Genomic DNA, 18,397 nt, shown 5'->3' with positions numbered 1-18,397 from the left:
GTAGACACAGAGGCAACCTACTCAGTGTTAAATAAAGCCTTAATGTCCATGACAAATTATTATGCTATAGTAAGGGGAGCAACTGGTCAATCTGAAAAAGCATATTTTTGCAAACCATCAATATATAAACTTAGAAAACAAGTGGAAATTCATAGGTTTTTGTATATGCCCAACATTCCAAAGGCACTGTTAAGCAGCTAGAAGCAAAGATCACATTAAAAGATAGGGAGATTATTTTGGAGGTAAAGGATCAACAATATGTAGACATACTAAGCTTAATGTTAACAATTAGTGAGACCAAAATTGAAAATGAGGATGAAATTAGCAAAAATAATGGATCAAGTGTTTCCTGGGGTATGAACCTCTAACATACCGGAGAGGGTAAAGAATGCACTTCCTGTGCAAGTTAAGCTTAAAGAAGGAAAACAACCATTTAAGATCAGGCAGTACCCTTTGAAAAAGGAAGATAGAAAAGGGATTAGGCCAGTAATTGAGAACTTTTTGCAGTTTGGACTCTAAAAAGAGCATCAATTTAATTTTAATACTCCCATTTTACCTGATAGGTTACATCAAGTAGTACTGATAGATTACATGTAGACTGATAGATTAGATCAAGTAGTACAGGACCTAAGAGCTATTAACAAGATTACAGAGGATCTGCACCCAGTGGTTGTCATAGTTGAGACAGTCACAATACAAAGCAACACTCCTTTTTCAGAAGGCTTCAAACCTGGTTTTATTATAGCATTCATGCTTTTTATACATTCTTACAAAATTCAAAGTTTACACTTTACTCATTGGCCAGGAAAGACAAACAAAGTGCTTATTGGAATAGACAGTTGCAGGTTTCTCTTATTTATCCTTCTTTCTTTCTTGGTTTCTATGTCAACGACCTTGGTAGATAATTCTTTCAGTGGTTGTCCTGATTCAGAGCAAATTTGGGAGAGAACCCCCAAAGGGGCTCCTCTAGGAAAGCAGATTCAATTGGCCCCTCCTCCCAACCGGTTTGGGAGAAAATATCTCCTTGGAGAAAAGTGGGAAAATACCTGTTTATTAAGCAATAAAACCCCTTACTGCTCCAAAAGAGATGACAAATTCAGAAAGTCCTCTCCCCGGGTTGCAGCTCAGCTCGCTCAGTCTCTTATCAGTGCTTCCGGTGCTGGAAATGCCACGGCCCAGGCCTGGTCTGGTGGGCCACAGGTGCGAGCTGCCGGTGCTCTTTTGGGTGTTCAGTCCAGAGCAGGTTTAAACAGGTCCAAAGAAAAAGGAAAAAGAACCTACAGTCCAGTAAACATCTTTGCCTCAGTGAGCTAAAACTAACTAAAACAAAGGAGAGCTCTATCCTGCTGTGTGTCTATCTGCATACAACACAGTCCAGGAGGAGGAATGTGGAGGAGTGAGTGCAGTGTCTGAAAACAAACTGCGTGCTTCTTCTCTGCCCCCCTTCACTCTCTGGAACAAGTCTTAAAGGTGCAAAACTTATTATTCAGCATAAACAGAACAAGATGATTGGGGATAAAAGCATCATATAGTCAACCTAGGACAGGGGTAAACATGGATCCTCTTATCAAACTTCTCTCTGGCTCACAGAAGTCACTGTAAAACCTCTTTCACAATTCCCCCTTGTTTGTATTTGAACCACAAACACAACTGCTAAGGACTTTTGGAGGGCCCTTGCAAATATCCAAGCAGACAGGGGTAACACAAAGCAATGATGACAACCACAAGTGAAATTAACAACCCAACTTCCAAGGATCCGCCAAACCATTTAACAATACCCCAACTTGCAAGGAAACCACTCAACTATTTCCATCCTTCATTCACCTGCAAACTACTAACTTCTTCCTTCAAATCCAAAACTCCCATGAACTGATTCACTATGCCCTAACAAGCCTATACAACGCATACCCTCAAAATCCTGATGTTTATAACCATGCACTAACAATAAAGATGCACCAACACAGCACATAGAAAATGAATTTTCAAATGCTGTTAGAGACCCCACACTCCCTTAATGACACATTTATGGCAGGATGATGCTTTCACTTTTAGTTGAATAGATTTTTCTCCACACAGAATTAGAGACCAAGTCATCTGCCTAGTCACCACTTAGAACTAAGTAGCATCCACTTAACTTTACAACTGGTTGCTGCTGTCATAATGGGCAACTAACCTAGTTGTTCAAAGTGTGGAACCTAAATTACTAATTCAAAATCCCTATGCAAAGGCAACACTTCTCCCCTAGGTACATTAAATTCCCCTTTTTTGGGAATGACAGTGCCGTATAAAGGAAATGGTACAAGACACATTACTCAGTACTACCAATCTCTCTGTAGAAAAATACAAAGAACTAAAGTAAAGGTAACATCCACCAACTTAAATTTGAGTTTTCAGCGTGAGTAAATATCCCCATTTGCTCTGCCTTGAATTATCATCTTCACAGCATGTTCTTTGAGGGTCCGTGCTTCAATCCACCTAGTGGCCAGTGCCACCGACTCATTCTACTTCAGCTGTGGAACCACCTATCCTATTTCTTCCTATATAGCCCAAATAAGACTTAGCAATGAGCAAAACCCCAATGAGGGCCATTCTCTAACAGAATACGTCCTTTCCTTTGCATTATTAATTCCACTGAGCCAGTCTACCTTCCAGGAATCAAATCTTTAACTCATACCTGTGGCCGCAGCTCTCTTCACAGAGAGCAACAGGCACAAGTTTCACAAGGATTTTTCCTGGGGAAGGCAGTGAGAACCTCAGAGAAGAAGAGAAAACAATTCTTATCTCTATTCACTGCTCCTGTTGTTTTGCACATGTGGAATGTGTTATGGAGATTGTTTACCCAAAGGGATTTGTTAATTGGATACCGGTGAAGGTTGTTTTGATTCCTTGGCCAATTGGGTCAAAGCTGTGTCCTGGCTGTCTCAGACAGTCACGGATTTATATTTAGTATCTTTTTAGTGTGTAATTTAGTATAGTATTAGTGTAATAAAGTATAGCTTAATAAAGCAATTGTTCAGCCTTCTGAATCGTGGAGTCAGAGCACATTATTCCCTACATTGGGGTTGCCTGGCATCGATACATACCTTAATATTTTTACAAACATTTGACTATTTAGAATTCAAAGAAGAAAAATTATAGAATACAGGAGGTAGTTGTAAGTCAGTTAAAGGATGTAAAAAGTTTAGCACATAAACAGTTTTATCTAATCTCACTTAGGGTAACTCCCTATACATTCCCCCTTTTTAGTTTTAAACCTGGCGCTTCTGCCCTCACCTTTGCCTTTGCTTTCACCTTTTCCTCATCCCTTCCTACATAAGCTTCCTAACCAGTTCATCCAGGGGCTTATTCTGTCCTTCCTCCAGTCCCCTCCACTACTGCCTATGGGTATTCATTCTCCCACAGCTCAAAACCATTTGTTTCTCCAGTGAACCAAAAAAAAATCCTTACAAGAAAGTGCTAATCTTTCCACGTACAATCTACATTTCCCAGATGTTCCTTCCTCCTTGTTCTCTCTCTCTTTATCACACACTGTATAACAGAGTCGGTGTCTATCCTGCCGCAGTGTCCAAATGTGGTCCCCCGCCCAGCGCTCCAGGTCGGCACAGTCAGCAGCATCACAGGCGGCCAGGGTCTCCCACAGGCTCACTGGGCTCACTGGGCCAGGGTGTCCCGCAGCCTCATGGGGGCCACAGCCACTGTCGCCCCTGCCCAGGTGTAGCAGGATCAGGCACTGCCTGATGCTGAGCCCTGGCTGCCCCACAGCCCCCACAGATCCCCAGCCTGTGTTCCTGATCCTGGACCTCCGCACCCAGTCCTGCCACTCCTTGCCTCAACCATATCTCTCCATACTCCCCTTCAACCAATTCTGTTCCAACACACCAACACTATCCATCCATCCATCCTCTGTTGTCAAGATCCCTTCTCAACTCCCCTTAATGGCCCTGGACCATGGATTCTTGAGACACCATCTTGACTTTCTCTTATTGCCCCCTTTGGGCATCTATGTCCTTAATTACCTCTGGGAGAATGTGTAAGCCAACTCCACATTTTTCCAAGGGATTCTTTGGAGATATTTTGGGATCGTCATCCCTTTTGCTGGGACCTCTTCCCGGCTTTACTTTGAAACCCTCCATGGGTACTGTCCCAGGTTTACTCCCCAGAGATCCCATTTTACTCACTGGTGAGATTTTCAGTGGTCCTTCCCTGTGTGGACTCTTCACAGACCCCCCAGTCCACCACTCATCTGTCTCCTGGAAAGTCTCAGGAACACCATCTATCACCTGGTGCTGGCCACCAGCAAGGGGAGCTGATCACCGAAACTGGGTGAGGCACGCCTTCAGCTCCACTCACTGCTCACCACCCCTGCATGGTGGAAATATCGCAGACAAGAGCCCCCAAATTGTCAGGAGAATTAATCCACAAACACCAGAGGTTTATGTCCAAAAAGGAGACAGAGGAGTCCTGTTACTTTATTCAAATAAAGGGAGAGGCCATGGGGCATTTCCCCTGCAGTCTCTCAAATTTTTGAGGGACGCAGCCTCCTTTTTATCCTATTTTTCCAGCCGTACGTCCCTCTCTCTTTCCCCATTGGCTGAGGTACTTGAGAGGTACAGATTTTCCTGAAATGCCTAATTTCTAAGACCCCCTTCTAATGTATAGCCCCCACCACTTTGTCTTTTCCTTGTGTCACTCAGTGGAATTCTTTATGGAATTTATGATTCTTCTCATTGTTTCTTTCATCTCTCAGTGTCAAGTTCTATTTATCAGCAGACCCACAGTTTGTTTGTAAAGACAAGTCCCTCATTCCTTTCATCCCTAAGCAGAAACATTCCCTGGAAATTTTAAATTGTTTCCCAAGGTTCTGTCTGTTTAATCACTGTCTCCATTCATGAGAAAGATGTGTTGTTACCAGTTATTGGGTATTTTGATCTGTCCCCCGGTTCAGGGGAAGATCAGCTCTTGTGAAGTCATGTTCCTATCTTTTGAAACCACTTAGGGAGTTAATGTTAATATAATTGTAATGTTCCAGACCTGGATTTATAAACTTATATATATCTTCTGTGAAAGAAAATTAGCTAATTTAAATATTAAGTTTCCTGCTGGTGTATTTAATTATTATATATGTCATTTAGCAAGTGAAGAGATAAATAATTGAAAGAAGTCAATATGTTTGCATTCCATTTCATAATTAAAACTTAATTTATGTTTTTGCTAAGTTGTAAATTTTGACATGACTATCTATTAGAAAGATTTAAGGTTAACTGTGTGATTGTAATATGTTTCTGGATCCAGATAATGTTAATACATAAAGTATGTATAAAGAGATTTAGCTCGAAGATAAGTATTTTATGTTACTTATATGCATTCTTTTGGTTATATTAATAAAAGTTTGCTTGTAAGTATTCTAGGGAAAGCTTACCAGTCAAAGCTTGGGCCCTGGCCATGATTGGCTTCAACGCTGAGCCAAGGGTCACCTCAGAGAATGACTCAGTGAGGTATTTGCTTTATTTGGCACCTGGCACTTGGGGGATCATTCCTCCTAACACACACACTCAGCACTTTACACAGCACAATATATGGTTAAATTTCATGCATATTCATTACATTCCTTGGGATAGGAGTGGTTATACAAATTACTTCTTAGAAGTCATTAATATCATTAGCATATGTGGCGTGCAAGCATAGTGTATTTTGGTTGTTGCACTGAGGAAGGCTCTGAGTCTTCCTCGGCGGCCATTCTGATGAAGGCTGGCAGTCTTCCTTACTTTGCACTTTCCACCTTTCTTTCTGAAGCATGCACAGTCCTTCGCTGGCTGGTTCAGTGTTTGGGTTTTTTTCCCTTTGGTTTCAACAGTTTTTTTTCCTCTTCTCTTGACAAGGCTAAGGCACATCCTGCTTCTTAGGCTTATGATTAATATTTGCTGACTCTTAATAGTTAACTCATTCTTACATAGGTTAGCTATTAATCAACTCCTTTCAATCCCCCCTTTTTCTGTTGATTTTTAATTCTTTACAAATATTGCATGCCTTAAAAGTAAGTACCCTTCTTTATTTTGTTTCTAAGTTTGTGCTTTTGCCCTTGTATTCTTAATAAATTACTTACTTTCTGCACTACCTGGGCTACAAAATGCGGTCCCCTATCAAAATTAATTTCCCTAGGTATTCCAAATAGTGGAAAAATTTATTGTACTAAGGCTTTAACAACTTCTCTAGCTTTATTTGTTCTACAAGGGAAAGCTTCTGGCCAACCCGAAAAAGGGTCTGTGAGGACTAAGAGGTATTTATATCCTCCTTTTCTAGTGTGAGAAGCGACCGCTCACTTTAAAATTTCAAAGGTTCGTTAAACCTCAACAAACACAACAAAGGACTGAATAAGGAAAAAGGGACAGCACTGGGATTGTGGCTGACTGCCAGAGGCTCATCCACAAAATGGCGGCTCTGTCTTTTATAGCGCTGGTATTGCATCAGCCAACCCTGGTCCCTCCCAAAGTCTGCCAGTCAACTCTTCTTTGCCATCCATTGGTGGAGACCTTCTTGCAACTTGATTGGAGGTGAGGTGTTGTCATGCCAAGCCTCCCCAGCAATAAGCTATTCCCATTCCCAACTGCCCCATGCAAGGGGCACATGTACACACCCTCTCTCCACATGTCCCTGAAAATTCTGACAACCAAGATTGTTTGGTGGCAACAATACAAAAGGGGACTATGGGGAGAACAGAAGGTGTCCAAACAACAAACTACAATAACATAACCATACATCAACAAAGCTTCTCTTAACATGCGCACAATATTCATCCCTTAATTGCGAGAGCCAATCATCATATTAATCATCTATAACAATGCCCCTTTTTCCTTTTTAGAGTCATTTGGCTAGAGCAATAAATTCCCATTTTCCACTCATGCTTTTCATAGATCTCTTTGGCTTCTTTGTGGGGTTTTCTAGTTTGTTTTGCTTCTTCAGCATAATTTGGATGGGTCATAACAGTGTGTCTTGGTTTGGAAAGACAGGTGTCTGCTAAGGAAGGCAGGACCCTTCCCTGAAATGGAAAATGTAAACCCTCTCCCTCAGACTTGCTATAAATTTTAAATTAAGGGGCTTTCAAGAAAAATATGGGAGCAAGAATAACAGTTCTTTATTAGGGAAGAAAATAAAAAGATAAAATAAACAATGCAGTAAACCAAAACAACACTGACAGAGTCAGAATACAACCTGACACGCTGTTGGTCAGGATGTTGGTATCAGTCCAATTGGAATTGTGGCTGCAGTCCTCCTGGAGTGTCAAGTGTGGTTCTGTTGGAGCAGTGATCCTGTAGAAAGGGTGTGGTCTCACTCTGAAGATCCAGTGGAAGAGGCAGCTGTTCCTCAGGGAAATCCATTGGAGAAGCTGGTGTTCCAGAATCTCAAGATTATATCTGGGTAGGAATGCTTGGCTCCTCCCTCTGGGCAGAGCATCTCACAATGGGATGCTATAGTTCTTACCAGTCATGCAGTGACATTCAATAGCCTATTATCAGCAGATGTCTCCCCGAGGGAGGATTAGTTGTGGAAAAAATAAGGATATCTGCCCACTTAACAAGAAGACAACTGCCATACAGGTGGCAAATAGAATACAATTTGCTTGGCAATTCAGGACACAGTGCAAATTGACAATAGTGTGAGCAATGAAAAGAGTACCCACATAAAATGATTGGTCAAGAATTTGTTTGGATTCCAGGAGGAATAGACAGAAAGGGAATGATAGAGGTCCAGTATGGCTTCTACCACCACCTACCATGCCTACAGGGTTGCTGCCCACAGCAGAGTTATATAATCTTCTCAATGGCGAGCACACAGATCAACCCGGTCTTGCCCTCCAGCTCCTGTCGTACTCCACTTGTCAATTCCCAAGCGAATCATCCCAGCACTTTCCACTGTTTCCCATGTACTTCCCCTCAACAGGCACCAGCAATCCCCATCTACTAAATAGGACGACTACATCAGTGACCAATACAATCCAAATCTCCCACTCAAAGCAGTCCTTAAGATGGCTGGTGGAAGCCTGACCTTATTTCTTGGATGTCCTGGGCCTTTCTGGTTGCCTTTCAGTCTTTACTTAAAAGTCAATCTCGTCTCACCCGGTCTGGATGTTATGGTCCATTCCTTTGGTTCTTCCACCAGACCCTTAATTCTGTGGGCACAAGACCATCTCCCCTCCGTAGTTCGCACCACCAATTCAACCATGAGTAGCACCTGAAAGGGACCTCCCCACTGAGAGGTCAGAACCTGGTCTTTCCATGACTTGATTATTACCCAATCTCCAGGGTTAACATTATGAATTCTGAAGTCCAAGGTAGTAGTTTGAGGGATCATCCTTTTATGCCTCAACTCTGGTATTTAGGCTGCGAGCGTGAAAAACAGTTAGAGCAATTGCAGATAACACTGTTTATAGGGATTTAATGGAAACCTTCAGCAGGAAATTCACCAAGCAGCATCTTGTTGTTGGAGCAGTTACATTTTAAGCACCATTAAACTTGATGGAAATCACAGCACACAATCTCACATAAACCTTTTGGCAAATTTAAATGCAGAGGCAAATTCCTCTCCAGGATGGACGGGGCATTATGGAACAGTTTTCTTCACCTTTTGTCCTTCCCCATACCACCCAGTTAGGTAATTATTCTGGGTAAACCAGGACTCCTGAACAACTAACCAATATGATCAAGCAGAAGCCCTTTATTGTTTACATTACACACACTTTTATAGATTCTACAGACTACTAAGATCACACTTCTTGACTGGTGCCTTCATCTTGTTCCCTCCTTCTCTGCCTCCATTTCTCAATGTCCATGACTGGTTACCATGCAGGTGCTCTACAGTCCTCTGTTATCTAGTCACTGTGATCCTGGTATGCAGTCTCTCAGCTTCTTTGTTCTTATTTTAGCACAGTTTATATCTTAGCAACCTTGATGAATTCCATGGTGCCCTGAGAAAATTCTGATAAGAACAGTTAGAGATGGTATGGCTGGTGTACACTGAGGCCTAAGTTGTTCAGATACATTGCAACAATTCTGTTGCAGACATCTTTTATGAAAAATCCTTTCCTTAGGATTTTTCCTCCTGAGAAGCAGAGGCCTCAGGAACAAAATGTAAACATTGATTATCTGCTGCTGTTGAATGCAACAGGTGCATCTTTGATTGGCCCATGTTGGATGTTTGTATTGGCCAATGTTGGATGTTTGTAATTAATGGCAAATCACAGCACAGCTGGCTTGGACAGAGAGCTGAGCAACAAACCTTTGTTATCATTCCTTGCTATTCTATTCTTAGCTAGCCTTCTGATGAAACCTTTTCTTCTATTCTTTTAGTATAGTTTTGATATAATATATATCGTAAAATATTAAATCAAGCCTTCTGAAACATGGAGTCAGATCCTTGTCTCTTCCCCAGTCCGAAAACCCCTGTGAACACCGTCACAATTGGTGACCCCGAGTGACTGAAGAGGAATCCATCACTTGGTGAGACCCCAGAGGAGCATTGCTACACTGGGTAAACCCCGAGTGTGTGGCATTGATGGTCACCTCACAAGTGACCACAGAAGTGGATTCTAGCCAGGAGCTGAAGAACTGAAGATCCTGAATTTGGGCAGAGTTCACAGCCAAGGCTGACCACTAAGAGATCCTTTTGGAATGTCTCCAGAGAAGATGTCCAGAAAGCTTAGCAGCACCAAGCAGCCTGCTGGAGCCTGGAGGACACTGTCAGAAGGTACTGTTAACTCTCCCCTTCCTGATGATGCTGCCCTTCGTAGAATGTGGCTGCACATGTGGGTGAGGGTGCCTACGGAGGCAGAGCTTCCATTCTCCCCCTCAGAGGAGAGACTTATTACCCTCTGGCAAAAATGGGGTCATAAGGACAGAGTTCCTATGGTGAAGAGACATTTCTATGAGTTTTTCTGATGGGCAAAGTTCCATGGGTTTTTCATAAATGTGCTCTATGCCCTTGATTTGTACATATGGGAATGCATGGAATTCATTATTGTGGCTCGGTGTCAGGATTTTGGATACCCTCAGGTTTATCCGCTGAAAAAAACAGGGCCAGGAGACTTCTTCTCCTTTTTAATGCCTTTATTAAAAGTGATCTGCTCAGGATTGGGCAGCTCAACGGGGCTGCAGTCTCCCGTCGTCTCTCCCAGGGCGACTCAGAGGAGGAGGATATGCACAGCTTTTGCGCAGCTTTGTCCACTAGGAGCAGAGCTGGGGAATCAGGCCCTCATGGGAGCCTTTAGGGCGTGGTGATCCCATCCAATGTTAGTTTTCCCGGCCACTTCCCGCCGGCTCCCGGCGTCGGGACGACTCCCATGGTCAGGGCGAGAGGGACTCCGAAGGTGTTCCGCATCTCTGCAGGCTCAGCACTCGGCTCCTCACGTCCAGACATCACTCCAGTCTCTTAGCTCTTAGGTGGCTCGTTGTTTTTGGGGTTCTTCCTGCACGTTTGGAGTAGGGGTCCCACACAGCATGCTGGTCCTTAGAGTTATTTTGCGTATCCCTCCCCTCCAAAGTCTTTTCTCCTCACTGTTCGGGAGGTACCGCACCCTTTACTGTCTGAGAGAAGAGCTATTAACTCGCCCCAGCCAGGGCTTTTACCGATACAAAAACAACTATTAACAACAACGACCCGTAATTACCATAACACAGGCAGCAGCCCAGCAGTAGTGGTAACCTTTTTCTCACAGAAAAAAATCAACTGAATTTTTGTTCATAACATCCGCCATTCAAAACGCTCTTCCCAGTTTTGAAACGGAAAGCAGATTCATTTCAGTGGATTGCCGACTGCAGGGGGCAAGCCCCTTTTCCAGCAAGAGAGGACCCTCTGCGGGAAAAAGACCTGCTGGTTTCCAGCCCCCCTGAATTGCAGTGGGGGGGCGAAGCTTTGCCCGCAGCCAAAGAGTTTTTTTCTGCGCCTTTGGAGCATGATCAAACGGAGCAGTTTTCCCCCCCCTCGTTGCCCTCAGGGGGAATCTGAGCCAGCCCCGCGGGTCCCACCCCACCCAGCGCCGCGGGTCTCGCCCCGCCCGGCACTGCGGGCCCTGCCCTGCCCAGCCCTGCGGGCAGCGCCGGTCCCTGCGGCACCGCCTCCCGGGCCCGCGGGGCCGTCCCAACCAGCCCCACGGGTGTGGCCGCCTCCCTGGCCAGTCCCGCCTGCGGCTCCAGCTGTTTCAGCGACTGCACCTCTGTGGCCGATCCCAGACGCCCCAAGGGCCGACCCCACGGCCCCGCCCCCCCCCCCGCCCTCCGGCTGTCCCACTGTCTCCCATGCCGGCTCCGCCGGTTTTGCTGTCTGTGTCTCCACCGCAGCTTCCGTAACCCGGAGTACATGTGGCTGCTGTCCCCTACCCAGCGGGGGAGGCACTCCCTCCAGCCTCGCCGCCCCCACTGGCCCGCCGGGCGGCCTCGCCGCCTTCCGCCGGACCGGTCCCAGTTCAAGATGATGCTGAAAACGACGCCGAGCCCGCGGAACTGTCATCAGAGCCGCCCGCGGTCCCGCCGCCCCCAGCGGAAGGTGGCGCGGCACCTGCACCCAGGGTGACTTCCTCCCCGAGTTTTTCGAGCTGTCCTGGGGCTGCCCCTGCGGGGGGAGCTGGGACAGGGGAAGGAGGCATCGGCCTCTCCTTCCGTGGAGGAGGCATGGCCCAACAGCTGAGTGTGGGCGCAGCCTGGCTGCCTGCTTTCCAACTCAGTGTTTTTCGCGGGCCGGTTCGTGTTTGGTCGGGAGGTTCTCATTGGGGGTTTGAGTGGCTGAGTCCCCTCGTGCACCCCAGCGGCGAGGGAGAGGTGGCTCCCGGGAGTTCTGCCTCTGGTCCCCAGCCCAGAGGGGGTTGAGGTGGTGCCAAGGGGCAGGAAGCGGGAACACCTTTTGCATTTGCATTTCAGAGGCAAGACAAACAGCGGAAAGCGACCATCGCTCGCTTGCTGTGGGGACAAAACATCCCCAGATCCGAGATGACGATTCTCGGGAAAGCTCCTCTTCCCCAGGTGCTGGTCTGTACTGGTAGTCAAGGGAGGAGGAAGCGTTTGGTCACTCGTGCTGCCCAGGCATTGGCAGCAGGGTGCCAGGTTGTGAGAACACAGGGCTTGCCTCACGGACCGGGTCTGGGCCGTTTGGCTCGGTTCCCTGGGCCAGGGCCACCACCCGGCCAGCTGTAGGGTTTGGGGGCTTTGCTTCCCCCGTCAGGACCTGGGCCACCATTCTGTGGGCCAGGTCTGGGGTTCCTGATCCTTCCAAGAGGGCCAGGGTCTCCTCTCAGGCTCCTCTCCTGCTGCTGCTCTTTCCGAAAAAAAAAAAAAAAATTAAATAAAAAGAGTTGAAAGAGTTAGTAGCAGCTCAAAAGCATTGAAGAGCCAAAAATTAGCCTCAGCCCAAGTGGTTCAATAAAGGGCTGTGGCCAAGACATTCTAGAAATTTTCTCAAAATTGTTTGATGACTGTCAATGGATTTTTGATAACTGTTGATGATTTTCTTTAGCAGTTCTTTGTTTCAGGATTCTGCAAGTCTGTTTCAGGACCAAAAGGGACTTTCAGAGATGTCAAAGAGAAACATCTTCAGTCCATGGACTTTCTCCTGAAACTCAGCTGTCTGGACTTGGAGCAATGAATTTTCTTTGCAGTGTTTTTGCTTTTTCTTATATTGTAAGATTGTTTTAAGTGATATGATAGAATTTTATATTCTACAGGTGAAGAATTTCCCTGATCATTCCACATCAGCACTTGATTGAGGTTTTGATTGGCAACAGATAACCTGACAAGTGTTTGTTCTTTCCTCTCAATGAGCCCAGCAGAGAAAATTACAAACACTTTTCTTTTTAATTTAACTAAAATAAAGGTGACATGTCGCAGACATCTTTTATGAAAAATCTTTTCCTTAGGATTTTTCCTCCTGAGAAGCGGAGAGGCCTCAGGAACAAAATGTAAACATTGATTATATGCTGCTGTTGAATGCAACAGGTGCATCTTTGATTGGCCCATGTTGGATGTTTGTAATTAATGGCCAATCACAGCCCAGCTGGCTTGGACAGAGAGCCGAGCCACAAACCTTTGTTGTCATTCCTTCGTATTCTATTCTTAGCTAGCCTTCTGATGAAACCTTTTCTTCTATTCTTTTAGTATAGTTTTAATGTAATATATATAATAAAATAATAAATCAAGCCTTCTGAAACATGGAGTCAGATCCTTGTCTCTTCCCCAATTCGAAAACCCCTGTGAACACCGTCACACAATTCCCCCTTCTTCTTCTTGCACCAGCCAGACCCTCTTTACTGTCTTTTCTACTAAGCGGGTCACCAACTTGATTATGCATGGAATAACATAAAGCAATAAAATAATAACTACTAAAACTAACAAAGTTCCTTTTACCATATCTTTCAACCATCCAGTTATTCCCTATCCCTTGAACCATTCATGCAAACCCTAGTCATTCACAGTCAATTTCTTCATGTTATCTTGTAGTTGTTTGAGGTTTTTGTGAATGGACCCAGAATTGTCAGAAAGGTTCATACAACACATCCCTTCAAACTCCTCACACCCGTGCCCATGTGCCAACAACAAAAAATCTATAGCGGCTCTATTTTGAAGTGTGCCGTGTCTAATACTACCTACACCAGTGAGCATTTGATTTAGAATAGCTGAAGTTGTGTTCAGTTGCTTAGCTGTCCAGCATCCCAACTTATTCAATGTAGTCAAAGCCTGAGCAGCTGCAACACCTGGAACAAGGACTGATGCTATGATTCTTGCTGGAGCACCCCAAAGCTCTACATGATCATTACAATTAGATCCTCAGCTTGTGATTGCTCTTTTAGTTCTATGTCCTGCTCTCCAGATAGTCTGATTCAGCATCTCTCGCATGCTAGGTTCAAACATGGTTAGTTTTCCTAAGTAACAAGGTCCACCAAATGGATTACTCAGAATTGCAGGCCAGGCTCTACCCCCACAAATTAAAAAGATACCTGGTGGAAGCTTTCTTACAGTCGCATTTGCACCAGCACTGCCATGGTAAGTCCAATTGTGGCTGCATTTGGCCATGTTCTTATACCATGGAGAATTGGGATTAAGAACAACACTATTATTCTTGGGATGTGGGACTAGAAAATCGCTCATATTATTTGTTTTTGGGTCCAGAAAGTAGTTAAAAAACAAGCAATAATTCCCAGGAACTGATCCTAACAGGTCTAGTTCTTGGGATTCTAGTCCAGTTTCATTCAGTGATTGTGTTATCATACCTGCTTGGAAGCCTTTGCCGTTTGGCTTAATTCCCAGCCTTTAGCATATGTCCAATTCTGTACCACCTTTGGTGATGTTACACCAATGATTCTCTGCGCTTGATCGATTTGTTCCTACATATGGCTTTCCTCTAGCTCCTACCCACTTTGCAAAACCAGTAAAATTACTCACTGGGATACCAATTAGACATGTGCGAAAAGGATCTCTGGGCATGGCTAAAGATAAACAAAAGGAATCCACTCCAGTAGCATTGGCTCAAGTAAGCCGCATATTATGCCAATGCCATCCTGTCAAGCTAATTTCTTCTGCACTACAGATGTTACCACTTATTACAGCTAACAGAAAAAAGACTTTCAAAAACCTGCATCTCTAATTTAAAGCGGTTCTTTATCTCGCTCATCGGTAAAGAACTCTTCCCCTATGAGATCAGGGGCAAAATCTGAACTAACTGCACCTCCTGCTCTTTGAGCCTTTCTCCTATTCCTTCTTTCCTGGTTCCTTTCTTTCCAGATTCTCTTTGTTTGTTCCCACTGACCTGCTCACATTAACGTTTGCATGACTGGGCTTTAAAATTATTCCTGTACTCCTGCCAGCACCAAAGGCAGGGATTCAGGACAGGCACCCCAGGGATGCCCTGCCTGCATGGTGTATTAGTTTTATGTGGTTTATTGCATTTAGTTGGGTGCAATTGTTTTAGAATTAGATTAGCTTTCAGCAGCCATGATTTAAGCCTTGGTTTTTCCTTCCAATGTGATAACTGACTTAGTGAGTGACCTTGAAGCAACTTATGCACCTGCACTTATTATATGAAAAAGGAGTTACTCCTCCATGGGAGTGCATGTGGGATGGGGACCCTTGGGGGCTTCTGCCCTGCGAAACCTGGCACTAGGAAGTCTATCTGAACTTCCCAGCTCTGCCACAGAGTGCAGTAGGGCTGGTAGAGCTGCACAGCCTCTTGGTGACTCAGTTTCCCCATCCTCTGCTGCAGAGGGTCAGGAATAGGACATCACTCCATGATCAATATGATCAAGTGAAGCCGATTTATTGAAAAAAGCAAGCTATATTTATATTGTGTTCTACTGCTCACACCTCAAGCTAATACATGATTGGTTAAATCCTTTTGCGCACGTTTTAAGCTTTCAGTTAATTTTAGTTAGTCTTTCTTCTTCATGCGTCTCACTGCGGTTTTCTTGTCTGCCTTTACATCCTGAACTGTCTACTTCTGAGCATGTTCTTCTCCTTTCATGTCCTTCAAGGGCATGGTGACCTTACTCAGGTTCTATGAAGGCTGGATTGTGCATATGTTGCATATGTCCATTGTCTTGCAAAAAACTCTCAACACTCTGCAGGTCCACAATTGGAATGTGAGATCTGCAGAGCTCCCAGGGTGCAAGGGATTATTACCACTAGTAGTATGAGAATATCAGAGTGCTATGTGCTGATCATTTCTGCTTTGCATTTGGTGAGAATTGAAGTGTACCAACCTTCTATGAAATATTTTCCCATCCTTTGGCGACCAGTGCTGTAAAAGTGGAAAGTATTATTATTGCTTTTTGTGCCGTGTCCTCTTTCGATGCCCAGAACGATATATATATATATATAAATAAACTTTTTCATTTTTATGACTGATTTAGTTCAATATTTCAATACTTACAGTGGGCTCCGGCACACCCCGGCCCCGGAGGCTCCCTCTGCTCTGCCCCACTGGGTCTAGGGGAGAGAGCAGCCTCTGCGCACCCTCGCCGTGCTCCCGGAAGGGGCTCCCTCATCCTGGGGCACGGATGGAGTTTGGGATGCGGGAACGAGGACGGGGGGACCCACAACCTTTCAGCGACCCCAGTCGTCGATTGTGCAAGGCGGTTGGAGGTAAATATAATATATAGATTTTTTTTTTTTTTCCCTGGAGCGACACGTCGTCTAGACGCCCACGTGACGGGGCCGGGCCGGGGCCAAGCCTGGGCGGAGCCGCTGCGCACTGCGAGTCGCCGTCGGAGCCAGGGGGGGAGCAGAGCGGAGGACTGGGCGGAGGAGAGGGGGCGCAGGCATCGCGCCGCTGTCGGCTCCGCTCCCGCCGTGCCCCGCTCTGTCGCTGGGGTTCCTCTCTCCGGCAGCAAGGACAATACGGAGGCGCTCGTGCGGGGATGGAGGCTCGTTGCAGAGAGTGGAGAGAAGGAGAAAAAAAAAACCAAAAAACAACTCAAGCCAAGAAAGGAGGAGGAGGAGAAAGAGGAAGAGGAAGAAGTGGGAGGGGGGGGAAGGAAGGCAGGCAGGAAGGAGGAGACAGGAGGAAAAAACCCTAAACACCGAAACAGAGGCGCTGGCAGCAAGGAGAGGGTCGCCAGGCGATGGGCAGCCCCGCACTCGTAAGCACCGCCGGGAGCTGCGGGCGGCTGGTTTGGCTCGGCGCGGCTCCCCCCGCCGCGGCACGCTGCTGGGGAAGGCAAGGAGGAGGGGACACAGCCCCACTCTCCTCCCCCCCCCCCTTCTCTTTTCGTAGCAGTCGGATCATGATTCCATGTGTGTGTCCATGTGGACTAAAATCTTTGGAAAAAAGAAGGAAAAGAGTCCACCTCGAACACTCCCTCAAGACGATCCGGGCTTTAAAAAGGGATACAACAGTGGATGCGCTTGTTCGTCTCTTTTGTGACAGATGCTTAAACCGACGTCCAAAACTTAGGGTTGGTGTTTCAGTTTTTTTAAATATTTCTAATTTTTTTTTTCACTACACACCCTTTTGAATCGCTTTTTATTTTTTATCCTTTGATACTGCCCTGCCGTATCCCTGCCTCCTTATCCCCCCCCGCACTCCCTCCTCGGCGAACGGGTTGATGGGCACTGCGGCTCCCGGGCAGCCAAGGTTCTCCCGCGGCTTCGGCCGCGCTCCGCCGTCTCACAGGGCGGCGCGACGCCGACAGCCTCCGCCCCCCTCTTCCCGTGTCGGGCGCCGCAGGTTCTAAACGGGCTTTTTCTTTTAAGTGCAAAGCCGAGGCGAGCAGCGGCTCCCCACTCCTTCCCGGTTTTTCCCTAATTTGATTTTTTTCTTCCCTTGCGCCCTCGCAGCGGGCGGAGGCGCGACCAGTGCAGCCCCCCGCAGGAGGCGGTGGGACCCGCGGCCCCAGCGCGGAGACTGGCGCATGTCACAGCCCGCCTTGGCCCTGCCGCCGCCCGCCGCTGGCCGCCGCCACGTCTCGGCTCCCGGCCCCTTCATGCTCGGCGGACGACATGCCCGTTTTGTAGCTGGAGCCCCCTCCTCTCGTCCCGTAAGTTCAGGACCAAACGTTCTGTGCTCGTCCGGCGGCTCTGGCGGAGCCGTGCACCCGGCGGAAAGGAGGAGGAGGTGGCGGCGGGCGAGTCCGGCGCGCCCGTGGCCGAGGCCGAGGCCCGGGCGCCTGCCTGCGGCGGGGAGTGCGGGTGCTGCCCGGGCAAGGCGGGCTGCGGCGGGCGGGCGTCGGCGGGCGCGGAGGCGGAACTGAAGGCGCTGATCCACGCCGTGCTGAAACGGCTGAAGGAGCGGCAGCTGGAGGAGCTGCTGCACGCCGTGGAGTCCCGCGGTGGGTTGCGGACCCCCTGCCTGCTGCTGCCCGCCAAGGCTGACTCCCGGCTGGGCCAGCACTGGTACCCTCTGCCGATGCTGCTCTGCAAGGTGTTCCGCTGGCCCGACCTCCGCCACTGCTCCGAAGTGAAGCGATTATGTTGCTGTGAATCCTACAGCAAGGCTCACCCCGAGCTTGTTTGCTGCAACCCGCACCACCTCAGCCGGCTGTGCGAGCTAGGTACGGCGGCGGAGGGAGCAGGGGTACGGGAAGATGGAGGGATGAAGCCCCATTCGCCTTCCAGCCCACCAATTTTTTTCCCCCTCTGGAAAAAAAAAACCAAACCAAACCAACGAACCAACACACGAAACCTTATTTCCATTGCCTTGGTTTATTTTTTAATTTTTTTCTGTTTAGAGGGGAGGGGGTGAGTTCCCGCCCCGGCACGGCGGGCGGAGCAGTCTCTCCTCCGTCTCCGCGCGGTGCTGGGGATTAAGGGCCGAGCGGCCCAAGCGCTGCTGTGGCTCCGCCGAGCCAAGGAGGCCCTGCTTAGACAGCCCGAGTAGATAGCACGGAGGTTGGCGCCAGACGGCCCCTTTTGTTTATCTGACAGCT

General features: G+C 47.0%; 1 protein-coding gene across 1 annotated transcript in view; it reads left to right on the top strand.

Annotated features, from left to right (window-relative positions):
• LOC131095397 (mothers against decapentaplegic homolog 7-like) overlaps positions 1–18,397 on the top strand; it is a 68,890-nt gene that overhangs the window by 14,958 nt on the left and 35,535 nt on the right. Inside the window, exons 2-4 of the mRNA XM_058043089.1 lie at positions 10,988–11,146; positions 11,331–11,558; positions 17,310–18,022. Coding sequence (XP_057899072.1) covers positions 10,988–11,146; positions 11,331–11,558; positions 17,310–18,022 — 1,100 coding nt within the window. The remainder of the gene's footprint in view (positions 1–10,987; positions 11,147–11,330; positions 11,559–17,309; positions 18,023–18,397) is intronic.

The sequence above is a fragment of the Melospiza georgiana genome, chromosome W, assembly GCF_028018845.1.
Source record: "Melospiza georgiana isolate bMelGeo1 chromosome W, bMelGeo1.pri, whole genome shotgun sequence".
Classification (NCBI taxonomy): Eukaryota; Metazoa; Chordata; class Aves; order Passeriformes; family Passerellidae; genus Melospiza; species Melospiza georgiana.
This window is presented reverse-complemented; position numbering and strand designations above follow the sequence as displayed.